Source organism: Paramormyrops kingsleyae, chromosome 16 (assembly GCF_048594095.1).
Source record: "Paramormyrops kingsleyae isolate MSU_618 chromosome 16, PKINGS_0.4, whole genome shotgun sequence".
In the NCBI taxonomy this organism is placed as follows: Eukaryota; Metazoa; Chordata; class Actinopteri; order Osteoglossiformes; family Mormyridae; genus Paramormyrops; species Paramormyrops kingsleyae.
Window position 1 is genome coordinate 24,323,638 of NC_132812.1, and position 18,479 is coordinate 24,342,116.

The 18,479-nt window shown below is 51.3% G+C and overlaps 1 protein-coding gene across 5 annotated transcripts in view; it reads right to left on the reverse strand.

The window, feature by feature from the left end:
- Positions 1 to 5,475: 5,475 nt before the first annotated feature.
- The window catches only part of LOC111858346 (ras-associated and pleckstrin homology domains-containing protein 1-like), a 48,714-nt gene continuing 35,710 nt past the window's right edge, over positions 5,476 to 18,479 (reverse strand). For 4 of the 5 annotated variants that reach the window (XM_023840029.2, XM_023840030.2, XM_023840032.2 and 1 more), the window contains 10 exons: positions 17,817 to 17,976; positions 15,098 to 15,219; positions 14,752 to 14,817; positions 14,522 to 14,665; positions 12,567 to 12,677; positions 10,225 to 10,323; positions 9,828 to 9,948; positions 9,590 to 9,732; positions 9,045 to 9,113; positions 5,476 to 8,792 (listed from right to left, as the gene is read on the reverse strand). In XM_023840029.2, the coding sequence (XP_023695797.2) occupies positions 6,672 to 8,792; positions 9,045 to 9,113; positions 9,590 to 9,732; positions 9,828 to 9,948; positions 10,225 to 10,323; positions 12,567 to 12,677; positions 14,522 to 14,665; positions 14,752 to 14,817; positions 15,098 to 15,219; positions 17,817 to 17,976 (3,156 nt within the window). In that variant the 3' untranslated portion in view covers positions 5,476 to 6,671. The remainder of the gene's footprint in view (positions 8,793 to 9,044; positions 9,114 to 9,589; positions 9,733 to 9,827; positions 9,949 to 10,224; positions 10,324 to 12,566; positions 12,678 to 14,521; positions 14,666 to 14,751; positions 14,818 to 15,097; positions 15,220 to 17,816; positions 17,977 to 18,479) is intronic. The other variant, XM_023840031.2, reaches the window with a different exon arrangement.

Below are 18,479 nucleotides of genomic sequence, written 5' to 3' on the forward strand. Positions count from 1 at the left end.
TGTGACTCCTGGTGTTTTCTGTGTGTATGAGCTGCTTAGTCTGAATTAAAGCTGGGGTGGGGCGGCCAGCAGAAAGAAAACATGCTGTTCTTCACAAACTTGGTACGGAGGGGCAAAGACTTTTTTACACTCTGCCCGATACAGGTACTACTTAAACTTCGGCCGTGGAGGGACTGAGAAAGTATTTTGCTCCCAGAGTTAACGCGATTGCGGAGCGGCACGAATTCCGCCAGAGAGCTCAGCAACCCGATGAGACAATCAACCAGTTTCTAGCTTCACTACGTGAACTTGCCACAGAGTGTGACTTCGGTGACACGGAGGACCAAATGCTGTGCGATCACCTGATAGAACGCATTGCTAATACACGCATACGTGATAGACTTCTGCTAGAATCACAACTGACCCTGGATAAAGCCACTACATTAGCTTTACAAATCGTGGCCGGATTACGGCAGGCGGACGTTCTCTCCAGCGCGACTGCTGCGGCGGTGAGGGCCACGCCAAGGAGGATGGAGGAAGTCCACTTCACCCATCCATGAAAGGCCGTGTCCATGCCAAAATTCACTGCGGCGTGTGACAATTGTCTGGAATTGTCACTGCTACGACAGCAGACACAGGAAGGATGGCCTACCCGGAAAAAGAATGCAAGTTCTGATCTCGCCCCATTCTATAGTTTACGAGATTAGCTGGCTGTACATAATTCCTTAGTCATGAGAGGCATTGATCGCTTAATCACTACCTCACTGGGATGCAAAGTAGTAGACTTGACACACGAGGAGTGCCAAGGGATTGTTCATACTTCGCAGAGACTGCGTGAGTTATGTTGGTGGCCACACATGGACAAATATGTGACGACCAGAATAGACTCTTGCACGGCCTGCCAATACAATGACAGAAGGGCAAGGACGGCGGTTGTGCCGCTCACACCTATGGAACTGCCGAATGGGCCTTGGGAAAAAGTGGCTATTGATGTAACCGGTCCTTTCAGCTGTGCTCAATGGGACTGTCGGTATGCTGTCTCTCCTACAGACTATTACAGTAAATGGCCGGAGGCAGCTTTTGTCTCAGTTTTTGGCTTCTGTGTTCAGCCGTGAAGGAAATCCTGCATACTTGGTCTCTGACAATGGGTGTCAGTTCACATCTCAGGCCTTTTTCACATTTTCTGAGGGAGAGAAACAATAAGCACTCGCGTTCCAGTGTTTACTATCCTAGAGCAAATGGGGCTATAGAGATATTCAACAGGGTGCTGAAGGACTGCATACAAACGGCAGAAAGAATGTGCCTGGAAAGAAGCAGTAACAGGGTCCTTAGAGAACGTCTGAGTGACACCACATGCTACAAAAGGAGCGACCCCATTCCAGCTGCTGAGGAAGAGAAAGATGCACACTAAACTGAATGTTCTTCCCGTCTCAAGACCGCCTAAATCACATGGAGAAGTGAAAGAGACAGGAGCAGCAGAAAAGTAAGGGGCACACTGATAAGAAGAGAGGGGCCAGAGTACCAAAGTTCCAAGTCAACGATATGGTTCCTGTCCGCAGACCAGAGCACGTACAAAAAGGGTCACCCAGATTTTCCGATCCTTTAACAGTTGTGCGGAAAGTAGGACAGAGTACCTGCTTAGTGACGGTTGGAAGTGGAAAGCATCTAAGCTGACAATGGTGCCGAAGCGGACTTCACTTTGCACCAGTAAAGATAGGAAGTTGTACTGGACGGACTTACAGTACCCGAGAATGTTCTTCCTGGGGTACGTGAACAAGAACCAAGAGCAAATGTAAGATAGAGAAACCCAGCCCAGTGGTTCCAAGATTTTGTAAGGGAAAAAGGGTACAAGTCATGTTTGAAGTATGCTGTTCCTAAGTGAAACGCGATATACATGTTTGTGTATCTATGTTGTGGGAAAAAAAAAGAACGGCATGAACCTATTCTTGCTAATACAGTTATTCCTATGTTAAAGAGGGTTGTTCCTTATGCACAGTTAACAGACTGTTATTATTACAACCTTATGTTTAAGTGTACTGAATCTTCTGATTTCCTTAGGGTACAAATTCTTTAAAGAAAAGGGGAAATGTTGTGTCTTGTTATGACAATTACTGACTGATAGATGGCACTAGCGACCATAACGGGTATTGGGGTTTTGCTAGGTTCTAGAGAGGGAAGAAGAATAAAAAAGGTTTTTGGTGAAAGCGGTACTCGTCTCAGCTGGGATGTTTTTCATTTAATTACTAATTACTGGGTAATTACTGGGGGGGGGGGGAGGCAGGGACGGACCCACATGACCATAAGGAGAAACTGCAAAGTCCACACATACAGTGATGGTGGGATTTGATTATCCAACCGTGGAGGTGTGAGACACTGCCATCCATATTTACATAATTTAAAATTAAGTCACAGATGAGATCACAATCTAAGGGAAGGAAGTGATTGTGTGAATCACCCAAACATGAATCACGCTGCCGTCGGTCGAGAGCCGGAACCAACCTTCCAAATGTCATAGATCTGCTGGGATCACAACTCACCACCACCCCCACCCCCCCCTTACTGCCTCGGTGCGTGGAGACAGGAGCGCTGATACACACATGTTTTTGGTTCAGTTACAAAAGGGATTTCAAGGGCCACATAATTGTTAATAGTGTATCTTCTCTGTAGTTTAACTGTAGCAGTGATTATCCGAAAGTGTAAATACTAATATTTCTGAAGCAGCAGTATTTTCACGCAGTCCCTGTATTTTGCCACAAACCGACAGGGCGTCCGATAAGATCGCACTAAAAAAAGGCTCCCCGGGAGATGCCATATCGAGGGGGTAAAATGCGCCAACCTGCGAAGAAAAATAAATCCTTCCAAGATTGGCTTTATACCCTGGCACTTGTTCTTTGGAAACGGAGATAAGGCCACGTTCACTGTAACTGACGTGTGATGGACATGTTCTGACGGAGGGTTTGAGTGCGTGTGATCAGACAGCCTGGTGGGGAACAAAAAACACTAACGTGCAGAGTACTAATACAAATGCACATCATCAATTAAATCACAAGGACACATTAACAGGGGCAGCAGTGGTATTTTACCCCGTTATACTGAATCGAGTCACAAATCCAAAGACTTTTCATCTGGGCGAACTTTAAATCCCTGGTCGCTCTAATGGCAAGTGGCTAAATCCAACTTTTAATAATGTGTCCATTTCAGTTATTTCATGTTCTTGCTAGCAATGACTAACATAACAGCTAGACCAATGACTTTCGTCAAATCGATTAGCATTTTATTGGCTGCCATCAGCACCAGCCACCCTGATCGTGCCCCACAGGTTATTATTGAAAGTGCGGTGAACATGCGTATAGTTTTCAGCTGCTCAGAGACGCTGACGTGCCGGCCCTATGCGCACCAAAGGAAGGCAGTTAGGGAGAGTCTTGACTTTGATATAACAGATAGAGCAAGATATTTTGAATGCATGACAACGCTACCATTGTCAAATGTAATAAATGCACAACAATATTACTTGTGAAGAAAAACATGTAGTTACACTGAATTACTGCTCATGTCGTGCAGCACTGCTGAACAGCGACATCTGGTGGAGCCTGAGCACACCGGCCCCTAATGTAGAGACACCACTGACCTCAGGTCCTGAGCTACTCGACCGGGGGTCAATGGAAAGGACCGAAACTACCGTACCAAATGTACGGTACCGGGTGTGGAGGACAGACGCCCTAACATTGCATGTGAGCTGAAGACTGTTTGATCTGCACACCTGCGTGACCATTTATACCCTCCTGGGCAAAAAACAAAAATACAAAACAAAGCTTAATGTTGTGCAATTCATGTTTGGCCCATTTTTTAAAAGAGGAGTGTACAATCATTCATGCATATTTTAAAGTGGATAGCAGTGACCCTGGTTTTCCAAGAATCAACCATTTACACAAAACATTTTAAATTATAGGCTACTCGATATGTCCTGAAAATTATGCCTAGATATCTTGAAAATTGAATGAAATTGTTTGAAGAAATTGTTTCTTCAAACAATTGAAATAAATCTGTAAATAAGGTATGCAATACCATGCACAAGCCTTAGGATGTCAAAGAAAACAATGTTTAGATCTTTATGGTGGTGAAAAACTGTCTGTCAGCATAGCCATTCAAAATCTCTCCTAAAGTCACGCCAGTATTTACAGCCATACAACCATCCAATATACCCCTGCATTTTTTTGACTTGACCACTAGCACAACTCTTATGGCTAATCAATACTTCATTACATCATTTAACAAATTAAGGTATTTAACTGAAATTATTTAAATGCAATTGCTGAGGTGCCCTTAAGGAGAGGTTCAGGAACCAAAGCAGTAGTTTTCTAGCTATCCATAAAGGTGAGAGTAACCTTTTGGAAAAATAAACAAGAAATTGTTTTTTTTCTTCCCGAGAAAATATACGGTTACTTCCCTGATAAACAATTTTAAACATTTTCTGTGACTGCGTAAGACTTTTGCACAGCCCTGCAGATCTCTTACAAACTGGGTACCCTTGGTTCACAGGTAACAGCCACCAGTCTGCAGAGATGTCAGTCTTCAGCACATAGCCGCCTGATGGCCGTCAACTTTCATGTCATCAAAATAACCCTTTAAGAGGCCAGGAGACCTCATCCATATTCACCTCGTCTCCTTAGTGACGCACTTAATATTCATAAGGACAGCGGCCACCTGAACTGCCGTGTTTAACGATAAAAGTGAGGCGAACAACTACTTCAGAGACGTTAAGGGAATATTTATCAGAACGACAGAATCAACCTCCGCCGTGTTTAAGAAATGAAACAAGCTTCAAGTACCATTCATGAAGTTGTTTGTGTGGCACTAGATTGTGTTGCCAAAATTCTATCAGTGTGGATCAGTGTGGGGGGGGGGGGAAGCAAATTACAGGATGTCACTTACTGTATTGATGTTTGTGACACTGGTTACTGCTTGAACAGGATCTGTTTTCTCTCCCAACATTTCTGTCTCACTTCAGCTCCTAACTTTATTACATATATTATATATAAAACACTTGTCACAACAAGTTGGTTTTCAGGTTGGAATACCTCACAGTTGCAGGTTGTCAAGCAGAAAGCTTGATATTTCTTCCCAAGATAAAGTGGGGCTGGTTTTTCTGCACAAATTAGAAGGCATTCAAAACAGAGAAAGTAGAAAACGTTTCCTGAAAACAAGGGCTTCTTTCTTCGCAGCCGTCGGGTGTCACTGAGTGCTGTTGTGCTTTTAAGATCAGATCCCAGCAATACCTGCATGGCTGTTCTGAGCCACTGCAGCTCCTCCCTCCCCAATCTGATAAGCGGAGGACAATGTGAAGCTGCTCAGCCCCCAGCCCAGGCGGCGGAAACGCTTCAGACAAGAGGAGCACGTGTCACTTTAGGACAGTGTCAATCATCTAAAATCCTCACGGAAAATTCCAGCAACAGTAAATAGCCGATATAACGAAACAAGAACTGGGACATTGTGAGGTATGATTTAAACATTTATATTTACTTTATATGCATTTTATTCTATTACTCCAATTTTTATATTTTAAGGGATGTTCCTGACTTTAAATAGCTCCTTTGGCCACCTAGTTCAGATACTATACTTCAATAATTTAATACTTTGCTTAAAGGTCTGTTTGCAGACATGAAAAACAGTAACGGCAGTAAATCTGAGTATAGCTATTCATGAATAAAAACAGGGAATATTTGTACATGGTTACGTGAAGCACCAATTACATTAATCAGTCCTAAGTCAATCAAACCCCCCTTTCTTGCTTTTTCATACAGTGGTCCCAGTACTGGGATGAGCATTTGACACCCCTATGGCTCAGAGTGCCCCCCCCCCCACAAAGGCAGGCCAAAGGGAGCCATATAAAGGCAGGAACAGCAGCTCTATATACAGACAGACTGCGACGTGACCGACAACACGGTTTGCTGAAGCCATTTTGGCCATCAGAGACAGAACATGGGGAAACCAGACTGGCCGTTGGCAGGTGCAGGCAGACGCCTCTTCCTGTTTCATCTCCACATTATTAACAGTCAACATCCCTTTTTACTACTTATGTGACACATATGAATGGATCCCAACCAATCCGGTGCAGAAAGGAAATTGGCCAATCACATTTCTACAGTCCTCTGGGACGGGTGCGAGGATCCAGAGCTGAAGCTGAACCCCCCCCCTCCCCCATTACCACATCCTGAAACCATCCTCCACCAGTGTGACCGGAGTGGGCTGGTCCTGGGGGAGGACCATGCCCCACACACTGACACTGAATCCACAGGATTAACCCCCCCCCCCCCCCCAACACCTGTGACAGACTGTTAAAATTTATTCTGCAAATTTTAGAACTGAAAATTTTAAAAAGCATATTAAATAATGTGACATAAAAAAGTAACTCTACCACAGACATACACCTCCCCCCCCCATCCCTGTAAAGTCCTCGGCAGAGTCCATGCAGTACCAAAACACCGACACATGTAAGGGGGGGTCGTCCCGCTAGCAGGGCGCTAGCTGCTTATACTCGCTAGGAAGCCGCACAAAGACACGGGAAGCCGCTATAACGTTTGGTTTGCTCTTTTCGCATAATAAGGTAGCTATTAGGTTAGGTTAGGAACAGAGAAATCGGGCACAGAACCACCCCCCCCCCACGCACACACACACACACACACACACACTCATTAGCACTCCCCGGTCAGTTTGGTGTTCTGGTCCCGCTTGGGAGGCGCCGGGGGGGGCCCGCGCCGAAGCGTTGCATAGCCTGAGATGTTTCCGGAAGCGAAGCCGCCCTTGCGCTTGTGGTCGTGTAAGAGCTCCGGGGGTGGGGGGGGCAGCAGCGCCATGTCGTCCATGGTGGCCACCGGCTCCAGCTTGGTGGAGATGCGGGCCGAGGTGAGCGAGCCGTGCCGGGTGACGGACTTGCGCTTAAGAGTCCGGTTCAGGTCCTCCAAGAAGTTAGGCTGGAGGGACAGGGTGCCTTTGGGCGACGTGGGGGGCAACGGGGAAGCGAGGTGCGGCGGGTGCCCTTGCTGCCCCGGGGGCGAGATGAGCTGTGGCTCGGGGGTGGGAGTGCTGCGCCGGGCCAGCGTGGGGGGGGGCGTCTTCTTCTTCATGGAACTCTGACTCCAGGTGGCAGGGGCGGGGGCAGAGGGCACCTGGGGCTGAGGGTTAACCACAGCCACTCGAGGGGCACCACTGGGGGTGTCTGCGACGGGGGGCGGAGGGGGGAAGAGCTCCGAGTCGGGCGGGGGAGGGGGGAAGTAGTCAAAGTCCTGAGGGGGGGAGGGGAAGTCGCCGCTGGGCTCAGTGTGCTGCCCCACCTGGCCTTGCAGGGCGGGGGGCAGGTTCGCTAGGTTGAGTTTGCCCGGTTTGGGCAGCCCTGGGGGGGCCGAGAGGGGCTCCTTAGAGGGAGACCCTGAAGAGGGGGCCGGCAAGGTGGGTGTGGGCGTCTGGCCAAAGCGGCTCATCAGGTTCTCCACCTTCTTGTACTCCTGGTGCTCCAGCGAGCTACTGGACTTGATGCTGGAGTTGCGCTGGGGAGTCGGTGGGGGCTTCCGCCCTATGGAGCCAGCCGAGGAGGCAGAGGGCGACTTCTTTAAGGAGGGCATAGGGTGTGGCAGCGGAGTGGAGGTGTCCGGCTCAGGCGGGGGCGGGAAGCCGAGGCTGCTCTCCGGCGGGGGAGGCGGGAACTCCGGGGACTGCTGCTGGGTTTGGCCCACTGGCTGCCACTTGGGTTTTGTTTTGATCACTGGGGGGGACAGGGGGGCAGAGTATCTAGAACTTTCTAAGGTGCTTGGTACTGGTGGTGATGAGCCTGGAAACTGGTTGGCCATCTGCTTCACCAGGGAGGGGGCAGTTGATATGGGGATAGACAGAGGCGGCGCCTTGGAGGAGAAGCTGAGCTGCTTAGGCAGCGTGGGTGGGGGCTGGCTGGGTGTGCCCCCCCCGGAGTAGCTCTGCTGTTTCTTCATGGTTGGAGGCGCATTGGGAGGTGAGGTCAGGGGCTGTGCTGGGGGGGGAGGAGACACAGGGGATGTGGGCTTGGGGGCAGTATGTGGGGGGAAGCCACCATAGAAGAGTTTGGCAGGTGCGGGGGGCGGAACCACTGGCTGCTGAGGAGGCACAGGAGGAGGTGTTAGGGCAGGAGGCGGCGGTGGAGGAGGAGACTCATCCTGATAGAGAGGTGGCGGGAAATCTTGGGGCAGGGTGGCAAACCGTTGGGCCAGAACATCCTGGTGGCCATTGCTGCAGAGTGGTTGGTACATGGGATGGCCTAGAGGAGGGGAAGGGAAGGCGCACCCGCTCTCCATGGCAACGGCAGGGGGCGGCAGCTGGGCTTGGCTAGGCACTGGGGGCGTGAACTGAGGGGAGGGGCTGGGAGGGCCCAGCTTCAGCACGGCCATGGCAGAACCAGGGGTGGGCATGGTGAGAGGCGGCGGGGGCGGGGGAGGTGGCGGGACGTTGGCCGCGTTGATGCCGTGCAGCGCGGGCTTGATGGACTGGGGGGGCGGCGCCGGCGGCTGCTGCTGCTGCGGCAGGATGAGGGGGGGCAGGCGGTACTGCGCCGCAGCGGCTGCCGCCTGCGAGATGCCCTGCATCCGCGAGATGGTGCTGTATTTGGTGAACGGGGCCGGGGCTACTTGGTGGGCGGAGCCAGGCAGCGGTGGGGCGGGGGGAGGGGGTGTGGTCGCCTGGGGGTATATGGCCGGGTAGCTGCTGCGACCCTGTGGGGGCGGCTGCGTCACCGGGGGCATCTGCGGCAGCGGAGGAGGGTAGGGGCCCCTGCAGGAATCCACTCTCACCTGCAAAGACGTCAGAACGTCAAGATCTTCATGGTCAGAGTGAAGTACGGCTTCCACCGGAGCCCAGACACGGCCCCGGAGAGAGAGACCGATGCTGGTCAGACATGTATGTGCGTGTTATGACTATGATGATATACTTCTGATTTTTTATTCTATTTTCAAAAGCTGAATGACCAAACTGGATATTCCAAAGTTTAGCTTAGCATGTGGTGTCAATTACTTTACAGGGAAAAACATCTCAGAGTTAATTACTTTGCTGATGCTGCTGTCCCAGGAAAATAGCGATTTGTTATCCACGTGATCGACTGGATCTCTCATGATCTGGAGCGGGGGGGAGACCATGGAAGGTTAAAGATTTAGGCCCCCGTGGATCAGGGCAGGCCTCCCTAACGCTACCCTGCGTGCAGCATCCCATGGGGAGGCAGAATCTGGCCTGACTGGTCGGCACGTTTTACACGGGGGCCGCGCAGGTGATAAAAGACATGAGGAAGCTGCCACTCAGTCAGCCCACTAACGAGACTCGACCTTCGACCCCTGGGTTGACAGGCGGAGATGGCAGACATGGGAATGGCCAGGGGATGTAGAATCACCACTTTTTACTCACAAAAGGCACAAACTTCAAGACAAAGTGGGGCAACTAAAATAAATCCGAAAGTCACTCACAAGAATCCCTAAAATCTAACAGCAGGAAGTGAAATTACAAAGGGAAAGACTGACATAGCAGGCCTGCAATGATAAGACATGGGTGGGGAGGTCAGTAGCCAATGAGAGGCCGAGAACTGGAAGGCGAGGCCTACCTTGACGGTGTCCTCAGTCTGCGTGCCTCTCTTCCAGGCCTCCGAGAAGATGGAGCTGACCACGCTCTGGGAGCGGACGTGGCCCGAGGTCACAGTGTCGGACACGCCACTGTCCGACTGGGTCGAGTGGTTGGAGTGCGACTCTGTTTAAAGGATAAGACACACATGGTGTTTGTGGCAGTGTGTCCCCAAGATGGGACAATAAATGGCACCGGGGGACAGTCGGACCCCGCCCCACCTGGCAGGCTAGATGAGCTGGAACCAGACTTCATGCTGGAGCCTGAAAGGGACGCCCAGTCGTAGGACGCCTCCGTCCGCTTCATGGCCTCCTGGTAGTTAAGGTACAGCTGCTTCCCATACTGAGGAGAAGAGAAGCAGGGGGTGGGGCATGGTGAGACCAAGCTGAGGAGACTCCGACCCCCCCCCCCCAACAACACTCTCGGGAATTCTCAGCTTGAAGTCTCAGGTTTAACTGCCAAGTGAAGATTTCAAATATCGTCAAGATATATTTCTAGGTTTCAAATAACGGGCTGCTTCTCATTAGAGTCGTTAAAAACACTGAGCGATCTCGCTCCGTTTATAAAGTGACAGACGGCGTCTGGGTCGTTCAGTCGCTCAGAAGCGTTTAAGGAGACCTTGGCGATGCGGATCCCATTCACCCACTGGTGCAGCGTCCGGACGTCATCGCAGCACAGGTACTTGATGTACTGGGACTTTTTCTGGATCTGCGGATGCTGCAGGGAGACAGACTAGCATTCAGCTTCTCCACAGTGGCCGCCCCAGATGCATCAGTTTAAATAAAAATGCACTGCAAAACACTCGTGATCCACTAGAGGGCAGCATATGGCCAGAAATTTTGTTCAGTGCTGCTGCTTCTCATGCATGGAATCGACAGGGTTGATGACAGTAACAGAAGTTACTCCAAGAAATGAGATCCTCACTGAAAACCTATCCAGTGCCAAACACAATACGGATACAACTTCTGTCGAGGGAACAAAAAACACATTAGAGACAAAACGTTACCTAAGCACTATCAGTGAGGAACTGTTTTTATGCAGATATTCCATCCCGTGGTCCTTCCAGACAGGAGTCTGTTTACATTGGACCTGAGTGCACTGCTGTGACAGGTGGGCAGTGAACAGTGTGCCCAAACACACTCCTGCCTGCCGAACCAGCGGTCGACGAGGTCGCCTCTCCTGGGCAGCCTGCCTGCAGAAGAAAACTCTACCCCCCCCCCCCTTGCTGTACTTGGCTTAATCTTATCTGGGGGGGGGGGGGGACTCTTTGTGCACAGCGATAGGAGCTGGATGCCATGAGAGTGGTGGGGGTCAGGGTTCAATGTGAAGGTCAGGTTCTCCGGTATCATGCCTGTTATGATCAGCCGGGGGATGTCACTGCAGCTATGATCAGCCGGGGGATGTCACTGCGGCTATGATCAGCCGGGGGATGTCACTGCGGCTATGATCAGCCGTGGGATGTCACTGCGGCTATGATCAGCCGTGGGATGTCACTGCAGCTATGATCAGCCGGGGGATGTCACTGCAGCTATGATCAGCCGGGGGATGTCACTGCAGCTATGATCAGCCGGGGGATGTCACTGCAGCTATGATCAGCCGGGGGATGTCACTGCGGCTATGATCAGCCGTGGGATGTCACTGCAGCTATGATCAGCCGGGGGATGTCACTGCAGCTAAATGCAAATATTTAAGACATCCGTCTGCACTGTGGCTGAATTAATTGTGGCTTCCGGGACGTGTGTGTGTGTGTGTGTGTGTGTGTGTGCGTGTGTGGAAATGTTCCCCACAATAATAATATTTTGACACTGTGGGGACCATTTTTCAGGTCTCCACAAAGATCTGTGAATGCAATAAAAAATTTTTTTTAAAAAGTCTCATATTTAGTTTAATTACTTTTGGTTAGGGTTAGGGCTGGGTAGGGGTTAAGATCATGAGATTAGAATGATTAGAGTTTTCCCCATAGAAATGAATGGAGAGTCCCCACAAAGATAAAATTGCAAACCTGTGTGTGTGTGTGTGTGTAGGGTGTCCCTCTACCTGCCGTGTGTGTCCTACCCTGTCTGCGATAGGCTCCAGGCCCCCTGTAACCAGGCAGCTGGGAGATGGACGACCTTCCAGCCAGAAGCAGGAGTGGTATATTTAAGTGGAGCCGCTGGCACAGGGTGGGTCAGCATGCCCCCTGTCTCCCCCCCACCCCCCAGGCTGGGGAGATGACAGATCCTCAACTGCTGTCAGCTTCATCCTGACATTTCCCCCCTCTCTCTTCTCGTCTCCCTCCAGATTAAAAAAAAATCCAGGAACCAAAACAATACGGAACAGTAGACCTTCTTCCTCTCGCTCTCTCCATCTGTTTTTACAATACTGGACTGTAATTTTGGAAAAACTGCATCAGGAACATTTACTACTGGATGGGTAAATGGCTTCCTCCTCCAGTAATAGCAGCAGCTTATGTTTTTTCCCAGGATGCACTGCTCTCTCTCCCCAGAAGCATGGTATACATTACCAAAGACCTGCCTCAGTCAAGGAACTACCCCTGGAGTAGATGCTCAGCACTAACTACTAAAAACAGTGGAAAATGTCAATCCTTTCTTTAAACCTTTCACATTTTAGCATTGAAAGCCCCGCATCTACCAACCACGGATGGATGGAAGCAGAGTGTGTCACTGGTTTGCAGCAGAGCAGCCTGTGTTCCACATCCCAGCACTGCAGGCTGGTCTCTGCGGGTAATAAACTCAAGATGCTGGCGGTTCTCAGACACCAGGGACGGCCTGACAAATATTTCTATAGCAAACAACATGCAGAAATATGTCTGCAGTTTAGTCCAAGTTCCATCACTGTTTCCTCCGAAGGAACATTAATATGGAGTCAGGCTTTGGCTGCGGCCTGCCGCACATTCCTCCGGTGTAGGGCTAGCGGTACCACAGTGACGCACAGAGGAACGCTGCGGCCCCCCGTCTTACCTTGAGGGCCATGCAGTAGTCAGTGGGGGCCTTGTACTTGCTGCGGTAATCCTTCCCGTAGTAGACGTTCACGTGATCCAGCTGCAGGAAACACGCCAGGTCCCTGGAGGCCTGACATGGTGCGGAGAGGTGACACGCATCAGTGCTGCATGCATGCAGAGCCTGAGAGAGCAGCGAATGCGGGGCCTGAGCGTGCAGTGAATGCGGGGCCTGAGCGCGCAGTGAATGCGGGGCCTGAGCGCGCAGGGAATGCGGGGCCTGAGCGCGCAGGGAATGCGGGGCCTGAGCGTGCAGGGAATGCGGGGCCTGAGCGTGCAGGGAATGTGAGCCCTGAGCGTGCAGGGAATGTGGGGCCTGAGCGTGCAGGGAATGTGGGGCTTGAACGTGCAGCGAATGCGGGGCTTGAACGTGCAGCGAATGCGGGGCCTGAGCGGGTAGGGAATAGGAGAATAAAGCAGGCCCATTAACGAAACACTCTCCCCTCAGTCTGACACGGCAAGCTCTGCAGCGCAGCTAGCCCAGAGAGCCAATGAGTAATGCAACAACAGATGCGGTGAACCAGAAGCTAATCCGTATCAGCGACAGAAAACCACGCGCAGAACCCCATGGTGGGGGACCTTCAGGGCCAGGGGCTTGCTCAACTCCCCCAGGCATGCAAAATGGTGCAACAGTTTGTACACAGATCGTTTTCTGATGGAAGACGATTAAAAATGACATGATCACCCCGACCCCCCCCCCCCCCCACGCAGATCGGAATGATACCCCCCCCAGAAGAAGAATTTAAGTCCCTCCTGATCCTTAGTTCCTAGTTTGTGGGAGTGGGTGCCTATTTCGTCTATTTTCAGTTGTTAGTCCTTGGTTTATTAGACATTAAAAACCCCTGGGCTGAACAATGGCCAACATATGCTGACAAGCCTCACTTGTCCACTAGGTGGAGCTAAACTGAATCAGACACGACCGCTTGGAGAAAACAGGAAGTGTGCAATAGCAGAGCCAATGAAGCGTATGTCGCCGGGCACTCAGAGCCTGAGGACTTCAGCTCACGCAGTGCTTGGCTGTACCGAGCATCCATGTGTCAGTATGCAGACACCCTCAAGAGAGTCCGGCATCCATCTTGTCACACAACTTCGCTAAAGTGCTTCGGGGTTCTTGGACATGTTGAGGTTAAGGAGCAGCATCATAGGTATAAAAGCCCTGAGGTAACACACCGCCCTCTTCCTCAACCCATAGGCTGCCTGCTTGGGTTACCCCAAGTGTTTCTGTAATGTTGACGGTATTCCGTGCTAAGTTACCGTTTTGTGTGTCCTGTTTTGTGTCCTTGCCCAGAGCGGTGGGAAACCTCTCATGATGGCTTTGTGACACTGTGAGCCTCCTGTGCTGTGACAGCTTTTTTTTGTGCTCTATGGCGCCCCATACTGGTCGGCACACAGAAGTGCAGGGTGTGAACCACCTTTAGAGGAGGCCCTGGACACATCCTGCACACCAGCATCACACCAACCCTGTCCAATGTGTCATCTGTCATCACGGGGACACTGAGAAGGTGACCAGCTGGGCCTAGAGCTTACATCCCGGGACGCGGAGCCAGAGGCGGGCTGGCCCGGATCTACGGAGCCCCGTATCATTACATCTATAAACAGGAAATTCCAGAGTGGGGGATTCATTCGCCGACTGGTTCCCTAGCGAACGTGCTGCCCTACTGTCCAGTAACCCCAGGTCAGTCTGGGGTGTGGGGACACATCTGTCCTGAGGGGGTCTCCAGGGACCCAAAGCATCCAGTAATGCAGAGAGAGAACGAGAGAAAGACAGAGAGAGAGAGAGAGAGAGCAGCAAGCAGTGATACTCTACTACTATGTGACTCATGATGTGCTCATGCACAGATGAAGGATGCATCTCATGCGTGTCCCTGTATACACGTGTGTGTGTGTGTGTGTGTGTGTGTGTCTGATGGGCCTCACCTTGGCTTTGCCCTTCGGCACAAAGTAGATTCCGGAGGCGCGTAGCAGGAAGTAACGCTTCTTCCAGGACTTCTTCCCATCCTCTTTGAGCCAGAGCACCCCCTCCATCTCTGGAACTGACACAGAGTTGCCCCCGAAGCACTCCTACAGGGCGGACACAGGCGGAGAATCATCGGCCGCCCGGCAGCTCGCTCCCTCCGAGCTCCCCTCCGCCGCCGTCACTCTCATACCTCCAGCAGCGCCTCCTTGTTCCTGTCCGCCATCTCACAGGTCTCTCTCCTCCCCAGCAGGTAGTTCTACGAGACAGGAGGCATCGAAGACAGTGAGTATCGTACCACAGGCTCCGAGTCACTCGTCTCGCCGGTGCAGCCAATCGGAGAGCTTCTCGCCCCACAGCCGCCGTCATGCTGAATGACAGCGTGTCAGACAGACGGGAACAAAAGGAGCGAATGCGGCAGGGACGCCACACCATCACCGATGTCACTGCGGCAACCTCATGCCCCTTCAGGCAAGAAGATGACGCACTGGAAGGTCCAGCAGGGGGCCCCCTCTTCTCTCTCCTCCCGGCGGCCTCACCTGAGGGTTCTTGAAGAGCGCGTACTTCTCGATGCGCTCGATGAACATCAGCTTGTTCATGCTGTCCCGGGTCCAGTTCAGCAGGTTCTCCACCAAGTTCTCGTGGTCCTCGAAGATCCGCTCTGAGGGAGAGACGAGAACCGTTTGCCTTGCGGCGAGGATAGTCACGGCAAGGCTCGTGGGGGTTTTAGCGTCAGCAACTACAGAAGGCAGTAACAAGACATCTGATTGGTTGGTCCTACCTCCACCAGCTGTTTGGACCCACCTCCTCTACAATCTGATTGGATATCTATCTAAACCAATAATTTTTCGTTCTGCCCTCAGAAACTTTTTAATGCATGTAAAACTCCTATGAGCCACGGCAAGTGTATAGTAAAATGCTGCTCCTTAGTGCCCCCCAGCATGCAAAGTAGCTTGTTTGACGTAATTCTATAAGTTTCTGCACTAACAACAGGTTCTGGGGGTGTGGCCTTCAGTCATGTGACCAGGGTCACACCTGCCGATTAGTTCCACCTGATCCTCTTTCCCAGAAACGTTTACAAATGAGTTTGTTGTTTTTTCCACCCCCAGTGATTCAACCAAAAGGCCACTCAAGGCCTGCTGCTGGACCCTGTAATTTTCTTTTCAGGCTCTGCTGTTTCCTCTCAGTCTCTTTGATGTATGTAGTCTGTCCCATCCCTACAGAGTCACCATTAACCCCAGTAAACGCCCCGCTTTTATCCAAATAAACCTCCTGCCCATCTCTGTGATACATGGTTCCATCCCCTACACAAGACAGCCTCACAAGTCTACTGCTTTAAATGGGGAAAAAAGCTCCTTTGCCTATATAAACAAACGGACCATCCACTGAGCCACTGAAACCCTGCCCCCCCCCCCCCAAATTCCTGGCTGGCAGTTTTACTGCAGGCCCAAACTACGCTGACCCTGGTGTTCGGTCCCCTCATAACCTGGGTCAGCTTCAGAACCGCCTCGACACGGACTTTGGGGATTCGGGGCAGTGCAAAGGCGCTGGGGTTAATGTAACCCCCTCCTCCCCCTGCCATTGGAATTCAGCCCCCCTCCCCCATCATTCTGGAGGGTGCTGTGTGGATGACTGCTAATTACAACACTAGTAAAGCTATTTTATAACACGCAGGCAAGGGGCGGGGGGGTGGGGGGGTGGACATGAAGATTAAAAATATAACGTAATAACAGTGCAGTAGGACACACAAGGCACAGCGGAGCGGTTACTGGGAGGTCAGCAGCACACAGGACCACAGGGCACTAAACGGTCGGGCCACAGTGCAGCCCAGCATCAACAAAACTGTAGCACGTAATACCAACTTCCAATGGTGTGTCTCTGCCTCCAGGGGGCGCTGTGTTAATGACAGCCAAATCCCTTCAGCAGCGAGGGGGAAAATGTGAGCACACCTGAATGATTACAGTATAGAATGATCTGAATGATTACAGTATAGAATGATCTGAATGATTACAGTATAGAATGATCTGAATGATTACAGTATAGAATGATCTGAATGATTACAGTATAGCTGCTCGCAAACGTCTTCATTGGGCTCATCGGCACCATCATTATCCTTCTGGGTACTAATCTAGCCCCTACAGAGCCAGCTGCACATAAGAAGTACGGCGTAGCGAAAGGCTTCAAACCAAACAAGATCTGAGGCAGAAGGACCTCCTGTGTGCAGGAGGGCTGCCAAATGAGCAGGGGGTCAGGGGGACCGGGTTCCACACCCCCGTGTGGTGCACAGACAATGGCGCACGGAGGCCGGGATTACATGATGACATGTCGTATGCGATGAATCTCACACGCTGAGATCCTGTCATGTTATCGGACTGCACTTTACTGATAATTCACCCCGAAAACACGGCACACCGCAGAGATTCTTGTTATTTAACAACATCATGTAATCTGATTTCTCTCATAGTTCAGATTAATAGTGTCACGACACAAAATCCAGAACCGGTGTCACAGTCCAGCCAGGAGGATATGGCACCTCAGGCCAGTCCTGCGGTCTGGCTGATGGCCCCCCCGCCCCGTCGGCTGGTGTACACCCCCTTTCAGGGGAGCAGCATGAAGCCACCATCCAACCCCGAGGGTCTCAGTTTCCTCCCACTGACCCCATCGTCATGGCGTCTGTAAGGGCACCCCCCAATCCAGAAACCTCCGGAAGGGAATGAAATACGACCCCCCCCCCCCCCCCCCCAGATGAGTGCAAGTATAATCGTCAGTAATCCTGTTGATAGCCTGTGAATGGCACTGATGGGGGGGGGGGGTCATTCATTTTTAATGCTAATCTGTGCTGGGGTGACCCCCATGGATGGGAGCACTGTTTGCAGATGAATAGCCTAAATAAAAAGGGAGGGGGGGGTGAAACAGGGTCTTCACTGTGGTGTGATGAGCTGGGAGACACATAAATGGCCATTCTGTGCAATTCCGGCTCAGCGGGGGTGATGGGGGGGGGGACTGATTTTTAACACCCTCTCAATTGCCCCCCCCCGGTCAGGAGAATGCAATACATTCTTTCAAAGTTTCTTATCAGACGTGTACAAGTGCTTGACTTGAATCTACCCAGCAATAGGTTATGAAGAGTAACTATCCCAGCCCCTGCAAGCCTGCCATTGTGCCAACAGTTTAATCTGATGAGTCACTGCGTGGTCACTGTGTGGTCACTGCATGTTCCCCGTGCAGTCGCCAGATGGTCAGCCGCTCCACACTCACCCATCTGCAGCTCGCCAATGGTCTCCACCAGCGACCAGTCTGGGCTGTAGCCACAGTGGGACTTATCCAGCAGGTTGTCCAGAACCTGCCGGACGGTCTGGCGCTCGTCCACCATCATGGTCTTGGAACTCTCGTCTGACATGTGCACCCGGATCACCAGCTGGGGAGTTTGGGGACAAATGTGACAGTTACCTAAACTGATAAAAGGTACGCAGAGGCATGTCTGAACATCTGGAAACGATTCACTACAGTGCCAACTACAAAATGGGCCAAATCTCCTGAGAGAACAGCACCGTCATCCGCTCAGAGAAGATGCTGATATTAGAAAAGTCTCAGGGTGTCAGAATGTAATCGAGTGTTTGGCATCTACTCGCCCACAAAGGTTCCTCTTATATAGTGTCAATAACACACTTAACTATTCAATACACAGAGGGCAGCAGAGAGGGTAATAGAGCAGCGCTGCAGCCTGACATTGCAAGGGTCAGGGGTTCGAATCTCACCCCTGCTCCGAATGCAGAACTTGCATGTTTTATGTGGGTACTCTGCAGTGCAAAAATATGTAGTCAAGTGAACGGCTATCCCAAACTGCCCATTGTGTGTTACTGTGAGTTCTGTGGCCTGTACTTCCTGTGGAAGTTGCCCGCCTGCACTGGATAACTGGAT